Source organism: Melanotaenia boesemani, chromosome 5 (assembly GCF_017639745.1).
Source record: "Melanotaenia boesemani isolate fMelBoe1 chromosome 5, fMelBoe1.pri, whole genome shotgun sequence".
Classification (NCBI taxonomy): Eukaryota; Metazoa; Chordata; class Actinopteri; order Atheriniformes; family Melanotaeniidae; genus Melanotaenia; species Melanotaenia boesemani.
Window position 1 is genome coordinate 36,692,982 of NC_055686.1, and position 20,185 is coordinate 36,713,166.

General features: G+C 37.0%; 1 protein-coding gene across 5 annotated transcripts in view; it reads right to left on the reverse strand.

The window, feature by feature from the left end:
* Nucleotides 1-20,185, reverse strand: part of arhgap36 (Rho GTPase activating protein 36) — a 116,481-nt gene that overhangs the window by 44,137 nt on the left and 52,159 nt on the right. For all 5 annotated transcript variants that reach the window (XR_006010562.1, XM_041986588.1, XM_041986591.1 and 2 more), the window contains exon 2: nucleotides 9,166-9,322. Coding sequence is in view for 4 of the 5 variants with exons in the window: in XM_041986588.1 (XP_041842522.1) it covers nucleotides 9,166-9,322 (157 nt within the window). In the remaining variant the exon portion in view is untranslated. The remainder of the gene's footprint in view (nucleotides 1-9,165; nucleotides 9,323-20,185) is intronic.

Below are 20,185 nucleotides of genomic sequence, written 5' to 3' on the forward strand. Positions count from 1 at the left end.
AAACTAGCTAATAAAGTGAAAGGGTTTTCCTCTCAGTTTAGGAAGAAATAAACCACATTTTTTTTAGAAAAGTAATGCGAGAAATAAAATATACCCACATGGAAAAAGACAGAGAAGGGAAACCAATGGAAGAAGAAACCCTACTGAGAAAAAGCAAGAGAAACCAAGAGAAGACTAACAAAGAAGGGAGGCAGAATGACAGGAGGTGATGTCTCAGCTGGGAAAGGCAGAGTAAGCTGAGGAGATTTCACCCCAGGGGAGAAACTGGGAGGAAATATTCCCACACTTACTGACGGAGAGCTTTGTCTGTGAGCCAGGCAGAGGAAACCATCTCTTCCTCAGCTGGTATCTATAACTTAACAGGCAAAGAAATTTCACCTCAACCTCAATGATGGAAGAAGCATTTAGGGGTTTGCAGTTGGAGAAGGTAAATCTTAAAACTCTGAGAAAATGTTACTGTTACGCGCTGTAAGAGTTAAAGAAATTATAATGCACTTATTTTATTAACTTGTCAGCACAGATTCTGTTTGATGTCTACACAACCACAGGTATTTTGCAAAAACGCTCTTATGCTCTCCAATTAAAATAAGATGTTCACATTGCATCGTTTACAAGAAAACGTTGTCAGGAGCAAAGGAGATGAACTAGCATCTGCCACCTGCCACCTGCCAGTCAGAAGGCAGATCTTATTTTATCTTAAAAAAGTAAAGATCAGTAAAAAAAAAAAAAAAAAAAAAGAAGTTAGATGGAAAAAACGTTCCGGAAAGTGTACAGAGCAGGAAATCTCAAAGGATGTGTCATGTGTGAGAAACACACAGACACAAACTTAAGTCTAGTCACTTCTGTAAAGATAGACATCATTTAACTATTTACTCTCTGGAGACACACACACACACACACACACACACACACATATATATATACATGTTAACACTACATTTACATCCCTGATTTCCAAGAAAAAGTCACTTTAATGGTACAGTCTTGTTTATGCATTATGTTTTTGTCAGAAACTATACAAACTAGGGTAATTAGAAATAAAACGGAATAAACAAAAACTTACTTGGTATACAGAGTGAATCAGTATAACTATAATATATATTAATCTATAGATCATATCAGACTTTTATTTACACTGACATCAAACAACTTAAAACAGACGTTCTACAGACATATTCTGAGTCTGTTTTGACTGCCTTAAAACTATGTTGTGGTTCATTAAACAGATGTCTATAAAGAGAGCTCATGGTGGGAGTCTGCAAATCTCAAAATAAAATCTTGCCTAGATCAGCAAGATCCTGGTTTATTTTGGACTAAATGGAGTCCTGAACAAACATCTGAGAATTATGAGTCTGTTTTGGATTCCAAATGCCTCCAAAAAGAGCTGCCGTAAGGTGTTCCGGTCAAATACATCGACTGAGTTTCCAGCTACAACTGTTTTGTCCATATTAGGAGGTGATGCATTTAGGTAAATCGCTGGTTGCATTAATCCTCCTGTTAAGTTATGTTAAAGCATTACAGAGTACAAGGAGGCAATGGTATGACATCATTTAAAAGATGGCCAGACAAAACATATTAATAGTCATGCAGAAGAATATGGGCTGTGTATTCTGAATTAAACAAACCAGAAAGAATCTACCCACTAATTATTCCTTAAATTTAGAAAAGGGATCCAACCTTTTGAATCGTTCATAGGGCCGGCTCACAATACAGCAACAACTAGAACTAAATGTCTACAGTAACTGTTGATCTGTCCTCCACAAAAATGTTTGGAAGAATTTGAACCCATTCCTTTATACAGAACAGCTTTAGCTCTGGATGGTAAGTGGTTTTCCTCAAATTAATTTCTCACTCGCTTCGTTCCTCAACATTTTCTATTGGACCATGGCCCTGTCAGCTTTACACAACAGCAGAATGAAAATCATCTCTGTTCAGACAAAAAAATGCAAATAGTACTTGAAACAATATAGTGTGCATGCCAAGAAGCAGGTTTTGCTTTTAGAGACTAAATAACTTAAAAAGAGTCAGCCGTACAAACAGAACACGGAGATCCACCATTAACGATGTCGTCCTGCTGTCATGATAGGTCATTGTCACCAAAACATTTTGAATGGACACAGTTTGCCTTGTGTTTCAAGAAAATGTCCCGCTGGAGCCTTATGTCAAACCATTTTCACCCACCCAAAACTGTTCAGCATCGTTGTGTAAACGGGGCTGATGACTTGATTTTCTTTGTTATGTTGGTTTAGATGTGACAATAATCAGACCTAAACCATGACACTACCACCACAGCACTTCACAGATAAGATACAAAGTTCTAAGCTCGATTGTAGTGTTTTCTGTCTTTAAATACAACTAAATACAACTAAATCTCATCAGATCTACTTTCATGTCATTTTCCCATGAAACACTTTGTCAACCTCCCAGTCTGTTCCAGTAACAGTCTGCAGGTAAAGTGCATTGTTTTCCCATTTTCCTAATGGAGTTTAACAGAAGGCAGAATTAGAGAGAGGTCCGACTGAAAATGAAAATCTGTTTCTTTAAAAAGATTCATATTTAGGTTTTTGTGGTTCACCATGTCTGTGCTAGCATTAAACATATTGATGATGTCAACCTCTACGTCTACTAATAGCCTTGTCTTATAGCAGATAATATACAGGACAACACTGTCTTTTTCTGTTACTGTACTGTAGCTATGTTATTACTGAGCATGGTTATTACAGCAAACCATGCATATAAACTTGAAAATGTGACACAATACACTATGAATTCAGTGGGTAATAAATTCTAAATAACAAATTCAACCAGAATATGACTTTTGTTTGATTCACTTCAGGATCCAGCTATTGGATTTAGAGGATATCACAAGCTGATTTAATACAATCACGTCCATTCATATCAAATTCCCTTTTATAGTATGGCAGTGTTCAGGTTGTATGTGTGTCCAGTATGAGATGGTTGAGAGTTGAGGAGTCATTAAAAATAGATTGGCCTTCTCTTGAGTCCTGCAGCCAGGGCAGAGAAACTGCATCCTCAAACGTTGGGAACAGTAAGGGGTCCTGTAAGTTCCTGTCTTCAGTGGGCACATTCGTACCAGGATAGTCCGAGGGACTTGGTTCAAGTGGGGTAGGAATGCTTAGAAGTGTCTCACTTTCGTTTGGTTTCATTTGCCTTCACACTGTACTTTACTGAAGCAGACCAAAGCACCTGAACAAAGTCCTGTTGTTACAACACCTACTCGCTAGGACTAGAATGGTCTTGAAGAACCTCTGACCAAGAAGAAAAAAAACGCAGGCAGAAGAAGAAAATCTGACTCATTGCTTGGCCGGGTTTAAAAACAGCTCATTCACATAATGTAGTCTTAAGGTTTCTATTTTTACTCTGATGTTAAATCGTAATGTGTGTTCTCAGATGAATTTGTCCTGTATGAGCAGCAGGAGAGGCTGTGAGAAATGATGTGTTGCGTTACGACATGTCCTATGTCATTTCTTCTCTTTGGTTCACTGGGTGGTCCGTTAGCTTTCACACTGTAAGTGAGCAGCACCAGGTGTACAGGAGACCAGAATTTGAATGTTTGGTCAAATGAGCATCCACACCAAACCAAATCAAATCATCAAATCTAACTGTGATTTGACAAGTTCTGTGTCTGCTTATATTGTATTAGTGCGACCAGTAAGATATTTTTTTTTTATGTTATGTCAGCTGCTCCACAATAAAATGTGAATTGCAAATATTGTAATTTCTGAATTTATTGTACAAGTATTAATCACTAATACAGTGAAAAGGGGAGGAAATATGAATATTTGCTTTGCAAGGCGATTTCAGTGTGCGCCCCTAAATTTTCTGCTTGCGCTCCTAAAAATTTAAGTTAGTAAAAAAAAGTTAGTCTGGAGCCCTGGTATGTGTGATTTTCATCACAATTAAGTAATACTGTGTTGTTTACAGCTCAAAAAACACATTTTTGGGTGCACTACCCCTTTAATGATGACAAATTATTATCGTTATAGAGCAGGTTATTGGGAACTTGATGAAACCCCAACAAAGGAAAAGTAAAAAGTCTGTAGAATGCCACAGACATGTTGATGTAAATGTAAGCTAACACAAACATTTTCAGGAATTTTGTTTTCAAGACGTCCTCGAGGGAATTTTACAAGCATCAAAATTTGAAGAAATCAAGTGGTTGAATTCCTAACATTGTTGTCCTTTGGGACATAAAAACCCACACACTGATGAAAAGGTCTGATGGAGCCTGACTGCTAACTTAAGACCATAAGTATAATGGGCCTAAACTAGAAACATGGTCAAAGTTGAGAATGTCAGAGGTTAATTATCCTGAGAGAGAGCAACAGTAAAGGCAGGAACATTGAAGACTGAGAAAAGCAGCTTACATGGCAGCTGATCTCACAGGAGAGAAGGCCACCAGGAGACCCTGCACAAACACGTACTGCTTTAAGAAGCAGCTGTGCTGAAGCAATTGCTTCTCTGAACTTGGAGACCTCAGTGATCCTTCCAGCCTCAATACAAATAAGAAGAAAAACCTCTGCAGACTGCAGTTTATGAGATATATGCAATATATTTACACAATATTTGTGCAACTATTCAGTTTTACCAGCTGGATTTGGCACATTAGAGACCAGATGGATCCAGAAATTTCAAACAATTTTTCAAAGCAAAGTGAGGAGCTTGTACAAGTAAACATCAAAAGAAGAAGTGTTGAGGTATTTCCTAATCACACTAGATATTAACCAAACATGAAGGGTTTGTAGGGCATGAAAAGTCCTGACCAGTATAGAGGCTTAATATTCGATCCACAGGAGTGCACACTTGTACAATGTAGACCATTAATCTAAATACCTTTTGGACAGAAAACATCTCACAAGCATTTAAAAAATATAAAAAGACTTCCATCAGTCACAAGCCATTTTACAGAATGAGAAAAGCCTAAACAGTGTTTAATCAGCATATGGTTTAAAAGATTGCCCTGTTTAAGCTTTGCTTGTCAAGGCAGGGATAATGAATTCATAGGGTCAGTGATAGGTTAATCTTAAAGCTTTGGTCTCAGTACACAGAAAACAATTTTCCCTCTTGCAGGTGAAACACAAATTTAGGTTTAGTAATCCGAACATTTCTCAAAGAAATGGCTTTGATGCCAAAAAAACACTTTTCTAAGTCAGTGAATCCATTAACAAAGACAAATGAATTGCAAGTTAGAAGTTCAAAAAGCACTATGTGACTTTCTGACTTTAAAAATACGTGTTTCTGACTCGTTTTGATGACACAGTAAAATTTATTATGTACTTAATTCTGGGACGCTTTACAGCTGAGTTTCTCTTTATGCATCTTGTTATCCACTAGCAACTGGATATCAACACCCTGGCTGTTCTGGATGTGCGTCAGAAAAGAGGAATAGAAAGAGAGAGTGATAGAGCAAGAGATAAGACCAGGGTCAGTATTGGACTTTACTGGCTGGAGAGCGCTCAGAGAAGAGACAGGATGCGAGATGGTGCAGAAAAAGTTCTGCAGTGCTTTATTAACATCCCCTTTTAAGATTCTAAAACAGAGAACAGACTTACTTTTAATCATGTCCATCATGGCTGCCTTACATATTTTGCGTTTCTTCAAAGCGTTGTCTACGCTTTCAGAAAATCACAATCCTAACCTGCATGACACAACTAGGATTTATGGACAGTTTAGGAAACAATTTGACTGACTTTAAGGTCACAGGGTCAACAGCAATAAAAATGACGGAGAGTTTTTAAAGTCAACATACGGCTTTTTTTATTAAGGTGCCTCACATGCATTTACAATGTTTTAATTTTTGATGCTGTGATCTCAAAATGAACCGAACACTAGACCTACTATTGTATATATTTATCAATTTGTTTACGCTCTAAAAATTTGGGAACTTATTCGGTCTGACTTCTCAAATGTGCCCCCAGTGAAATACTCTGACAACATGCAAGAATGTGAACAACTACATGCACAGCTGAGCTGGTTGCCTGTGTGAACACAAGGTCAAAAATCAAGTATATTTTTTATGTAAGTTTGCATCATTTCCTTAAACTGTGAGGAATCAAAAATGGTAAATAAAATTCGATATATCAGTCCTGCAATCATGTTTGTCTCCAGATTTTTGCCAAGCTAACCAGGTTAGAGCTTTTAAAGGGGATTCGGACAGTTTGGTTTGTTTGGAGTGATGTGAACGTGCAATGAAACTGATGTAAATCGAAGAAGCAAATTCTTGACTGCAGAAAAACACCATGCTCATTTAGCTTCAAGCAGACCAAATGCAGGAATAGGACTACAACTTGTGATGAAAATAGAAGAGGCAGCACTGCGTTTATTCAAAAGTTCTGTTTGTTTAACTATGTGTAGTGTGAATACAAACTCGAACTAGCTAAATATAGCAACTCCAAATTGAACTAGGTCTTCAATCATAAGTCTAGCAGACTATTAGACATTAATACAATCCAAGTCATGGCTAATATCTTAAACACATTCAGTCATTCCAGACCTTAAGGTTTTACTCTGTTGTTGAATTCACTGATAAATAAATTGGGATGAGGTCTTGCTTTTTTTTATGATGAATGGTAAAAGAAAAGGCATCTTGACTGCAAGCCATCCTAAACACTGATGCTGCCAATAACAAACCAATGTGGCTATCAGGCCACACCTAACCCACCGAGCGCATTACAGTATTTATCTTGAAAAGCTGATCTTTAAGGTCTTAGCGCTCAGATTTATTTTGTTATTACAGACAAGCATGGCCAACATCTTCCTCTCTGGCTATAAGAAGAGCCTTTTGAGACAACAGAAAGAACATTACCGGCTGTTGCTGAAAAGCAACTAAAGATGACCTAACTGGAAAGTTATTTGCCTTGTTGCTTTGTATTACTGCTCTGTGATAAAAAATGGTCAAGTGAAAGCCTTATCAATATATAAACATAGATGGATAAATAAATCATGTTGGATCAGTTGCACCTCTTATCATAACAGACAGCTGGGATTTCTTACATTGTCTGCTTATCCCGTATCTTTTCCCACTCCTTATTCATTCCTCAGATTCACAAGCAGATGACTACTTCATCAAAGATTAGCTCTACTTCAACAGCTTGAAGGTTGATGAGTTTTCCATGGATGGGGCTTAGTCCAATCAAGCAGTCTCAGCTGGGCCAAACGTGCTCTTCTACCATCTTCTTCTTTATGAGAATCCATCATCAAGGTACTACACTGATTAGGAAACCTGAGAGTGCTGCTGCCATCATCCCTTGTCTCTGAGATTATGCATCATAACTCTTTTAGCATATGGTGAGTGCAATGTTCCACCTGAATCTACGTGAAAAGGTTGGCGTTACGGTTCTGGGTAAATAAGCTGCCAAACCTTCTGTCATGGAAGCCCTGATTGAGACCAGCATTTTTTCTGAAGTAATTTTGACTCATTTCTTGGTTTGGCCACCACAAATTATTCGGTTTAGACATCCAAAGTACTTGGCAATTACATCCTTTCATAGCTTTAAGCCTGCATGCTGAAATGTTATGTTAAATGACACCAAGGGATTTACTATGGGACTTCTGTGGGTCCTGACCAGCATCTATCTGATGAATTGGGAGTAAAACTGAGATAAGTTTTGACAGACTATGATTGGATGCTCAAACATCCACTGGATCTTGGCTGATTTTGATGTTATTAAATAATTATTTACTTACATGAAGATAAAGCTCTGGCAACAAAAGTATACAAAGTAGTAGGTTCCATGTAAGATTAGCTTTACAGCTTTCAAACTTCTGACTGTGATTTTTAATTTAAAGGCTCCCAGAAAGGAGCTTTGTGATTCAGAAAATTGGAGAAACTTCACAAACTCCATGAAAAGTCCATGATGGGTGCTTCATTCATCACCACTGCTAAACTGTGTATTAATATACTGTTTACCAGCACTTCCATCTGTTTGAGTCTCATAAAATGGCATAAAAACACTGACAAACATTGCTAATGATGCTACACCACTACAGTGTAATGTGTTAGCTGGTATTGCTAACAGCAGCTTAATACAGGTTAGTAAACCAACCTCACTGACTTTCAAGTTGTACTTCAGTACAGCTGAATCTGGTGCAGTAACAATTTACTGGGATCTGGCTATCTATTGGCAAGAGGAAGTTTGACAGGCTTTTTTTTTACAACAATCCAAAGGCATGCCAAAAAAAAAAAAGGTTTTGAGAGAGCACACCTGTGGCGTTAGGTGATTTACACACTCAACACAAAATTTGGAGAGAGAGCAGCATGGCATTTAAGTGTAAAAACAAGAAAAAAAGAGAAAAATAAACATGCTTTTGATTATAGAAAAAAAATCCTGCCATAATTTCAGTAATTTGAGCGGCAGGAATTTCAACTTGAAATTTCAACTTATCCTACCTGTGCCAGGTAGGAAAGTTTGCACTTTAGAAAGCTGGAGAAAGCCGAACCTCTAAGTTCTCAGCCAGTGGTGTAGTTATGATAAGTGGTAAACACAGCTCACGTCTACTTGAGTAAAACCAGTGTAGAAGCAGAACTGGCCAGCTTTGCTAGTGAAATAAGCTCAGTAAATGTATCTTGTTGTTTACCATGTACACTGCTTTACTATGTATTACAGATTTAATTTTTATTGTGTATTTATTCTCTTTGTGTATCTAAATTGTTTTGTTTTATATTTTGTACGCTGTACTCGTCTGAGCACCTTAATTTTGTTGTACATGTCTGTGTAATGACGGTAAAGCCTAAAGCCAAGTACAGTGTAATGTGTTGCTGTTAGTTGGTATTGCTAATTGGCTAAAGGCTAATATACCAACCTCATTGGTTTTCATGCTGTCCTGGCGTACAAGACAGCTGACATGTCACACCTGACATGATTTTCTGCTTTATCTTCCCCCTACATGGTCACATTTCTACATGGTAAGAATCCCCTAACTAATTACTAACTAACTAAACCAGTTACCCAATTCTGATCTGGTTCTTTATTGTGTAGGCTACAGATATTAGAATGAAACTGACCTTCACATTATTTAAATCTTGGAAACCTGACTATTAAAATAACTTAAATTAAGTTTTAAAACTAATATACTTTGTAAAACGTTCATGTGTCTAGAAAATAAAACACAAGTTATCCTTTAGAAACCATTTCTATCTCCCACCTCTGGGAATGCTGATCTTGAAGTCCAAATCTCTCTCTTCCAGGTGATACAATGCAACTTCCTGTAACCTGGCTCTCTCCAGCTCTGACAGACTCTGGATGGGAACCGGCTGCAACCGAACACTCTGGCCTAACATGGTCCCCCACGTGTGGTCCCCCTGCAGGAAGAAGACAGGTTTGATGATGACTAAACCAGACCCATGCCAGCACAGGTCATCAATCATACAATCAGTTGAGCTTTTATCTCAAACATTTACAGCAGAGTTCTTGTTCCTTTAATTATTCAATCTGAAGATGAAATGCTGATCTTCTGGAAGCAATCAGTGAACACAATCAACCAACCATCAAGTTCTAATGGCTAGAGTCACCAATTTAGAGGCAAAACCATGAAAAACATTACTAAGAACTTTTCAGCCAACCCTACATTTATCTTCCTCTTACATTCTCCAACAAACACAATGTTTAAAAAGCTCCAAGTTTTCTTTGTTAGAAGAATAAATAGGGAGATGTTATATTACTATTTGTGTCATTGTGTTTGAAAGTCCTTACCCTTTCTTTACCTTTGTGTAATAACCTTGGGATCTGGGCACAACAAAACTTCATTTAAGTCTCTGGACACAGTCTAATTTAAGAAGAATGTACACACAACTGCAGCAAACTCAGCGTGTGAATGGCTGAATAATGTTTTCTCTGCCTCTGGAAAAGCTTTGTCAAGGCTCAGAAAATCTCCTCACAGATCAACATTTTTCTGTTTGGTTTGGAGGCAATAAATTAATAACAGAAAGCTTATATTACAGATTCTGAGTTGTTTTTTTTTGTTTTTTTTTATATGCAGCATTTAGCAGACATAGAGAATCAGTGGCATATAATCTACTTCAATAAAACATCTTATTGAGGCCCTTTCATATCAAATATTGAATGTTTTCCAGATTTCCTGATCAATATTTTCTTACCTGCTCTTGAGGCTTATTCCACACGTCACAATCGTGGAGATATCATTAACTTTGGATTTTAACAACTGATCAAGAGTACATCGTAATACATAGAAAAATGCTAAGGTGCAAACTTTCTTGGTTGAGTTTAGGAACAGATTTTGGATTATAACAATGAGATTTTACAAGCCCTTAATCAAATGACCACAGTTCGCCTAGAAGATCAATAACACCTAATTAAGGGAGTGATCATTACTTTCAGTACAGCCATTTAATGGCCTGATAAAATTTAAAACAGAAGCAATTCTGATAATAAAACAACAGAAACGTTCCAAACGTCTTCATGGCTTCTGTAGATGTAAGAATTTAAAAGGCTGTTAATGGCTAAAGTCTGACTAAAGAACCTGTTTAAACATGGCTCAGACTTTGGAACAATGCTTCAGATAACACAGCTGTGCTAAAGCTACCTAATGAAATTAAATTATAATTCTATATCAGTTTTCATCCTTCGGAAGGCTACATGAAAACCCGACCCAGTACAACCAGCAGGAAACCTGCAGACGGCCGCTTCATGTTTTGGTTGGCTACAACCAGAGAGGTTTTATGACTTTCAAGAATTCAAATTCAAAAAGTTAATCTAACCTCAAAGGATGGAGGAGATTTGATTTAGTTGTTATATGATACTGAAGAGACTCCACCATCACCCTAATTCCTTCCAGAGCAGGTTTTGCACAATTCAAGTGATAAAAGGAAAGTGAGGAGTTTTGGGGGTTTGGAGAATTTGTATATATATATATATATAAATTTGTGGCACAAAAGTATGTTTTTCTTTATTTTATTGTCACTTTTCTGTAAGTACATCAGTACTGGAGTAAACTGAAGTGTTAGGATTCCTGTGAAGCAGTTAAACAAAGTTAAACTTTAAAGTTGCTTATGCAAAGTCATAAAAGGAATACATTAAAGGATTGTGATATTATCACAGTGGACGATCTGTACACTGTCACACTGGTGTTTACTTCATACAAATGGAGAGCTGGAAGATCACTTCATCACTGACCAGAATACTGTGAATCTTTAACACATCCATAAATAGTACACTGTAAATAAACAAAAAGAAAAAGAAACACATGATAGTGATGTCCCTGCAGCTGGGGAACCCAAACAGTACAACGAAAAAACAAGACACAAAGAAATTGTCAATTTACAGTAAAATTCCATTATAAATAGAGAGTTTATACCTTTAAGTTCAGATGTGATCTTTCATTTTATTTAAGCTTTTTCATGTTTAATGAAAACATAGTACATATAATATTAATTCAGTTCATTACCAGACTTCTGCATAACAACAGAAATCTACAATAAGATAAGACTTTTAACAGTATTAAACTTGAATTTAGCGGTTTATTTATTTTTTCTAAATAACGTTTCAGCTAAATAGTTTTTATGTGAAATAAATACTTCCTTTTTTTAAAAAAAAAGTTGTGCATTTTAACAGTTTCACAGTTCTGTAAACATGTAAATTTGCATTATATTTTCATATTCTTGTTGGTATTTTTCCTCAGTAAAAAGGTACAAGAAAAAGCTGTGAAATATTACAGAAAATCTCTAATATCATAGTTGTTTATAGTGTGTACTAAAATAAAAAATATTTAAAAAACAACCTAAAATTAAACCTACAATAAACAACTGATTGGTTAAATTTATCCCAATAAAAAAACATGTGTACAGATTGTAAACTGCTCTTGCCAACATTGCTAAAAAGCAAGTGGTGCCAATAGCCACCCCAACCCAGTCTCTATGTACTTCTGCAGAGATCCTACTTTAACACTGACAACATTACATCTTATCTACTGTAGCACCACACAGATTCGTTAAAGTACAATGAACTGAATCCACAGCAGTGATTAACAAACAGAGGCCTGAGAAAGACACGAAGGACAGATGCCGGGTAAGAGGTTTAAACAGCGCCAAGTGAAGAAGATACAAACCTAAATAAAATCATGATGAAAAGTAAGGGGTTTGTTTGATGGAGGGCTGCAACACACAAGGGTTAACAACAACCTCATCCATATCAGAGATGCCTGCATTACGACCTGCTCAACCCATCAGACAAAAATGCTACTTTAACGTATGTGTGTGATGTGGTTGCTCATGTAAATGTAAAGCCCTTCCTTATGTGTAATGGGAGGCTCTGAGCATTTTGCACAAAAGCCTAGAAATAAATACGTCACACAAAAAATCAGCTTTAAGAACTGTTCACTGTGCTGGTTGAAGGGCTGTGAGGTCTTTCAGATTCCAGTAAAAATTTCAAACAATATCAAAATACTGGATTATTTTACGTCTCTGTGCCTCAGTAGCTGCGGTGTGCTTAAATGAAACCACATGGGATATTTAGAGGAGCAGGGTCTCTTTTTTGACAGATAACTTACATGAAAACCTTCTTTCTACTTTTTTAAAGGGGTCTAAAGCCAGAAGGGCACATGGCCACTACTTTGATCTTTAAAACTATACTGTAGTTTACAAGTTTAGCCAGTATTCTGGATAATATAACGGCAGGCATTGCTGTCAACATGTGAAATATAAAGAGCAGTAAAACAGGGATATGAAATAGTAGGGTTTTTTGTACCTTACATTTGTACTTACTGATTTTGTTTTACATATTTAACATGTCTGCATTGATTAGGGAATCTAAAGACCAACTAGAAGCAGAGCCTCTACGTAGTAAGCACTACTACTAATGTTTTTTCTTCAATACTACTGACTTTTAATAGTACAATTACTATCAAAAGTCATTAGTATTAAAGAAAAAACAATAGTCATGACTCCATTTCTGCAAAATCTAAGAGCTAATAACTGAAAAATTAGTTATACTAAAATGACTGCTATGAAAAATGAACGAAGCCATTAGTGGACATGGCGAGTAATACCCCTAAACTGGCCTTCTCATTCCCAACTCATGCTTAAACTTCAGGAGCCTGATGTGTCCCATTTGAAGACAGAGGGTACCTGAAAGCATCACTTTAGAATGTACAGGGTTTCCCAAACTTGTGATAACGTAGTCGTGATGCAATATGCCAATGTGGAAAATGTTACCAAAATCATTGTTGATAAAATGTGTCTGCCTGTGTTTTCTACAAAGAAATTATGTTTTCTTTATGTTAACCACAAACTTTCAAGTTTCAAGAAAAAAAGTCCATATAAAGGCAAGAAGTCAAAATTCAGAGGAAAAACATGGAATGAAAAACAACACAATGAAGCCCAGACTCAAAAACAAGTCTTTTAGTTCAGTGTTCAGATGTGACAGTAGGGCGTTGTATATGTTGACAGCTGTTACAAAAGGGGCGCTGATCAAGTATCAAATGCCTATCAGGTTCAACCACATGCTGTGATTCAAATATAATCAAGTTATCAAGGCAGCTTAGATGAAAAAAAATCATGTTTAGCATGCTAACATGCTCTTAATTACAATGCTGCCAGGCTAACATTAAGTAGGTATAATTAGTTCCCTAACAGGACTGGGCCCTGTGGTGAACTAGTGATCAGTCTGGTGTGCACCCTGACTTACACCTGATAGCAGCTGGGGTAGGTTCCAGACCCATACAACCCTGTAAACAACATAAAAACCAAATGGGTGGCTAACAGGCCTGAACTAGCTTTGTAGAAAACCAGTCCAAAGCATTTTAAGGGGTTTTGAACTGTTGTATTTCATAAAAAGTGAAAGATGAGTTTAAGGAGTAGCAGATTTCACCATAACTCCATCAGTTTATGCAAAACCACAGCCATTATCCCAGTGGTGGTACTACTAATTCTGTTGAAGGATGATGTAGAGCAGCATTACTTTTATTTCTTTAAAAAGACTGTGTTATTTCCTTCAAAAAGTATATTTTCAGTATATGGTTGGTGTTTCAAGTTTATGGAAGGATTATTAAGGATTATAAAATTATCCCACGTGTTCAAATTTTGATGGTAATCCAGATATGGTTCCAGGAATTTCTAATTTAGTCTAGTCAGAATTACACAGAACAGGAATGTTTTTCAGAGTGAAGTCTGTTTTTAAAGGAACTGATTAAATGAACTTTAATAAAAACATACGTATTTCCGTTAGATGACTAAGCTTGGTGTGTACTTGTCTCCATAAAATCCCTCTTTTGCAGAATGTCAGCCTCAAGCTTTCAACAACATCCTGGCTGACCTTATAAAGTTATTTCTCTGACGGTCTTGCTGTGTGTATTGTACGCTGTTATTTCATGGATGTTTACATTGAAATTTGTGTGACTGCTTCTTGTCTAAAACTGGGTGGGTTCAGCTGGCCTCAACCCACATGTACAGTGAAGAGAAAAAATAACTTTGACCTTAATGTCAAATGCAACCAGTGCATCTGCAACCAACCAAGTGCTTTCAGTTATTTATTTATTTTCATTTTGGTCCTTTTGACTGTAGAAACACTCACTAATTCTGAAACTGAAAGAGTTACTATCATTCATAATAATAAAGCCAAAAAAAATAATAATATAAAATTCCCTTCTTCTTCTGAACTAGCAGGCATTTAACATGTCAAAAGCATCATGATCATAATAAATCTGTCCATCATGATCAGATCACTCTATCTAGCATCCAAGTAAACGTATCAGCCGGAATCACTGATCAGATTTATCAGATAGTTGAAGTGTGTGTCCAAGAAGCTAGTGTCTAACAAAAACGTACTCGTCACAGCTCCGTCCTGCTTTGCTGCATTTTTCTAAATGAAACTCAGTACATTACGTAACCCTGATGTCAACAACATACACCACAGAAATGATCGTATACGTGGTTCTTCTGGCTGATCTGATCTTGAAAAGGTGTAAATCTGACGATTGGATTAAAAATTCTTTCTAATCGAGGCCGATAGGATCAGTTGGGTTACATGACATTTTTATTCTGATTGGACGTTCGATCAGATCGAAAGTGCTCCATGTAAACAAAGCTAATAACAACTTGGCCAATGTTTTTGTTTCCAACCGTACACCACATAAAGTTCCTCTTACTAAGATAGTGCGCTTAAGGCCCGTACACTCTCAGAAAATAAAGTACCAAATTGTACCTTTAGGGGTACAAAGGATAGTTGCTGGGGCGCTATGCTCAAAGGTATTACTGTTCTGCTATAACCAATACAATTTGCACCTTAAAAAGATCGGACAGCCTCCATAGGTAAAAAACTGATCTTTGTAAGATTATATACTGCACTGTTGAGGATACAACAGCAATTCCCTGGAGGGTACTAACCCAGTAACAATCCTATGTACCCATAAAGGTACAATTAGGTACTTTATTTTCTGAGAATGTACATACCTAACAAGAACAGAGAAATTTGTTCTCTCTCCCCAAAAAAAGATTTGCAGACGTTTTGTTTCTTTGTTTTTTGTTTTTTTTTTTTGTTTTTTTGGATTTTTTTCCACAGCCTTGGTTTGAGAGTTCCTGCAGGTTGTTGTAGATAAATCATCTTATTCCATCTTATATCTGTGGATATATGTAACTAACTCACAATGGAGAGCGGATCGAGAACATGTGAGAACAGCTTGCTCGGTAAGTGTGACTTTTCTCTGCTTTTTACTCTTACGATTAAAATAATGATTTTATTTATTTATTTTTTTTACTGGTAACTGTGTTAGTCAAACACCTCCTGTCGTCATCTGTGTTGATTCCCTCGGTAACTGTTGAAATGCGTGTGTGACCGAGTGTGGATCTCCCACTTTTGTTTAAAACAGAAGAAGAGTAACACGCTAGCTCGGCCTTGCTCCTTTCACATGTAGAAATGTTCTTACTATCAGTTTTTTTTCCGCATTGGACAGTTCTTAACCCAATTTTAATAGTTCAGATGTGCTTAGATGTTTTCTCAGCTTGATGCCAGTGACCTGACCCTTCTTAAACAGACTCTTTTCCACAACCATGGCATGTGTCTTTCAACATGGCTGTTTAAGAAATGATATGCTATTCATTGCATCGGCTGGGGTTCAATAACTTGTTGCCAGCTGAACGATAATCACTCATGCAGTAATTATTATATAGGAGGCTCGTACCTGTTTAGTTAAATCCAGATGGCAATTTTTTAGGGGGGCAGGCAGAGTACACGGCCTGAATCAAGAAATTTTTAGTCAAACTGATTTATTTATTTAAGTTCTTTTGCTTTAATCCCTGCAAAACATTCAACAAGGTTGAATGGATAGTTTTGAGGAACAGCTGGCCAAGACGGCGAAGAAGTACAAAAATCTCTACAACACATCATATGAGGCATTAATACACATTTTATATAATGTGGGGATGGTAGTGGCTCAGAGTAGGTTGCCGGTTGGAATCCTGCTTTATATGAAAAGAGTTTTCCTGCTACAGAAAGCTTCGGCCGTCTTGGTTTCATATTCATATATTCATATCAGGCTATATCAGTTTTGCAATGTACCACATTTTCGAGAAGTCAGTTTGAAAACTTCTTAAATTTTCCATCATATCCCGCCAATAATATGAGCGGTTTTTATGGCTCGTCAAACACAGAAAGTTTAGTGTTGTGGAAAGAAACTCTGAATTCTGGGAGTATCTTTAAATTTTTAAATCAAGGGATATTTTAAATTGAACTTTTATTTGTTTTTCTTTTACTTATTATTGTAGTTGTAGATCCTGTTTTTCACTTAATTTTGTTCTTACGATCAGGTTTATATATCTATATAAAGTGGGGACTACATGTTAAAATCAAGCAGCTCTTTAGGTGGTCAAGTGTTTGTATGTAAATACACAGTAAATTCAATGTGTTATCACACATTTTAAAGATTTAATTACAACAGCTAAAGCACGACATTTTTGTTTGAGCTTGTTAAACAGTCAGTCTCATACCAGCGCATGCCTTTTTGTGACATTATGAGGCTACATGTTAGGATTTGGTTATTATCACCTCTTGCTGTCACAGTGTTAACTGTGCAGTTGTTACCTGATCTAACAGCTTTCTGCTCCAGCATTATTCCTGTCACTTCTGTAACCCATCAGCCAGACTAATAACCAAGAGGGAACGAGGCTGCCAGTCACAAACTTCTAATTTTACAGATCCTCAGCTCAAACAAGCATCGTGTCGTGTTACTTGAGTTCACAGTTTCCCAACTAGGCTGTTGTGATCACATGATATGTATAATGTGTGAATAATACCGTTTGGCTTCATTGTTGTTACCGCTTTGGGGTGAAAATATTTCACCATCATATCAAACCATGGAAACACTGAAAACTTTTGTACTATAACTCTACATCTGAATCCAGCTCATTTTAAAAAGCTAAACAATCACAAACTCCATCATTAGAGAACAGGCGTTCGCTCCTCCCTTTTTATTATGTGTGCAATTGTGACCTGCTGTCAATACCAGGAAGTAGGAAATGTGACAATTCAAGCCACAAGACAGATAAACCACAGAGGAAGTCAGATCAAACCTGAGTACAATAGCCCAAAACTATTTTAAACAACAACTTCTAAGCATTGCAAGTAGATATAGGGCCACATAGAGAGCGTCCTCTGTCTGGGAATGACATCCGAGATCCGGACTCAGTTTATGTTAACCGAGTCCAGAAGAAGGCCAGCTTATTTCTGCTGATCCCACCATTGGACTAGACTAGGACTAACTAGGACAAGACTAGGACTAGACTAGGACTAGACTAGGACTAGACTAGGACTAACTAGGACAAGACTGAGACCGTTTCTTTCCCAGAGCTGTGAAATCTGTCTCATCACCATCCCTTCAACACACACACAAATACACACTCACCTGCCTCCCCCTGAATATTCTCTGGCTGTCTGAGAAGCAACTTGCATCATTTCTTTCACTGCATAGTCAACTGCATATATTTGCACACCCCCTTTTTAATTTAATTTATTTATTGTATAATTTACTGTATTTCTATTGTCTTTATCCTTGTGTTTTTTCTTTTTATTTACCGTTTTCGTTATTGGTGTGTTTAATATAATTTAATTTTATGGTTTTATATTGTCTTTAAGACGAGAGTTACTGAAAGAAAATTTGGTATGTGACTGCATAATAACTATAAAGACTTCTTGATTCTTCATGTTTTCCAGTTGTTAACTGAAGAATTTGTCTCATATTCTCAGAACAAACAAGAAAAGCTGCAAACTGAAGACATCAAAGGGAGATGCTCAATCCTGGAGACTGATGGGGGTTAATAGTGTTTGGTAAATACCGCGTTTAATGAAGCAGTTTAAATCTGCACATCAAATAGAAGCATTGGAAGAAGGAATATCACCGTGCAGAGAAGCACCTGCATGTCTGGAATGCAGCTTTTTTGTGTTTGCAATGAAAAACAACCAGTTATGAAATAAAAATGATCTGATAAGATCAGGTTTGTGCTGTTGTACCCGCTGCACAATGAGGTGATAAAGTAAAAGAAACACACTCTGATAGCTAACATCTGTTTCTCATTCTTTTCTTCCCTTCACAATCTTACTCAGTAGAGTCCCTGTTGTTTCTCCCCTCCACCAGATCTCCGCCTGGCGCCTGCTCATGTGGTTGTGCATACAGTATTTGTCTCTCTTGGATGTTCCTCATCATGTTCCTTTGTCTTGTTCATTAACCCCAGCCTTTCATCCTGACCTCACTGCCTGGCCTCACGGTGCAAATAAGCCTGAATGCAGCTTCTTATTCGCGCTCATTAGCATGACGCGATGAGGTTCTTTATTTCTTCTGGACTGCTGAATTAATGCTGTTTTATTGGCATGAACATGTAGCCCAAACACTTCAAGAGTTAAAGTGGAAAATAATAATACCAGTTTCATTATGTTGCAGTTAGTTTGAAACAAATTAATTCACAAATTTGTTCACTGAATCTTTCACACCTGATTTTAAGAAGCAAAATTATTAAGTTTGAATGCTTATTTATTTGTTAAAATGACATCTACAACAATTCTCTGGAGGAAAAATTTATGTTCTTTCATTTTTTGGTCAAAACACATCCTCCATTAACACATCCTGTTATGATCCCTTCCTCCCTTACTGTAGACAGGGAATTTTAAACATCTTAAATCTGAACTTTTTTGGAAGTCTAAACCAGAGCCGGTTTTGCCACTAAGCAGATAAGTGACCGCTTAGGGCCCCACACCACTAGGGGGTCCCCTAGAGAAGAAGGTTGTTTTCAGAAGGCTGCAGCTATACTGTAAAGTAAGGTATTAGTCCGGTAATGATGAAGATTAGACAGATAGATTAGACATGTGACAGCTCTTTTTGAAAACATGATCTGATTTAGCAGCAGGTGCTAACAGCGTTAGCATTTGGTTGGCTACTGTCAGCCAGCAAACAGTTGTAGCTCAAGCTAGCGGTAAGGTCGCCAACTGTCCCGTAAAATATGGAATTGTTCCTTATTTGACAATTAAATGTCTCCTCCCAACATTTTATTGGTTAGGGTTGATTGGTTTAATTGGTTGATTTATTGAATGCAATTTGTGTGTGTGTGTGTTGCGTGTGTTGCGTTCACGATTGCTTAGAGACAGACACCACATACCGGTGCAGCTCACAACACCCTCGCCTTTTTAAAATGCCCTCTGCACCCGATACTCTACCATGTCCTCGAAAGCGAAAACACGTCCTTAGCTGGACAGCATCAGTGGAGATGTTTAAAAGACAAACTGTAAAATGTGTTCGTGTTTTCTGTGGCGCGCGGTGGGCTGTCTGGCATCATGCATCTGGAGAGAAACACACCGAAGACTAGCGTCAGTGTCCCAGTTCTTCATCCCCATCATCTCCTGAGACTGAGCCGGTGTGGGACATCATGTCATGATTGATCGATGTCCGGAATTTAGGACGAGTTTTTAAAGTCGAATGAATGATCATTTATTTATTACACAGTAGTATCAGCCATTATAATATTATGTATATGTCCATTTAAAAAAAAAGCCAGACTAATGGATTAACAGTTAAAAAATAAATAAATAATTTTAATTTAAATTTTAGTAAAACTTAACTTTAACATTAAAAGTTACATAAAATTCCCAATGTATTTAGTTCATATTTTAAAATTCATTGTTGCTCCACACAAACAGATCTGCTTTAGTTACTGGTGCTACTGCTGCGT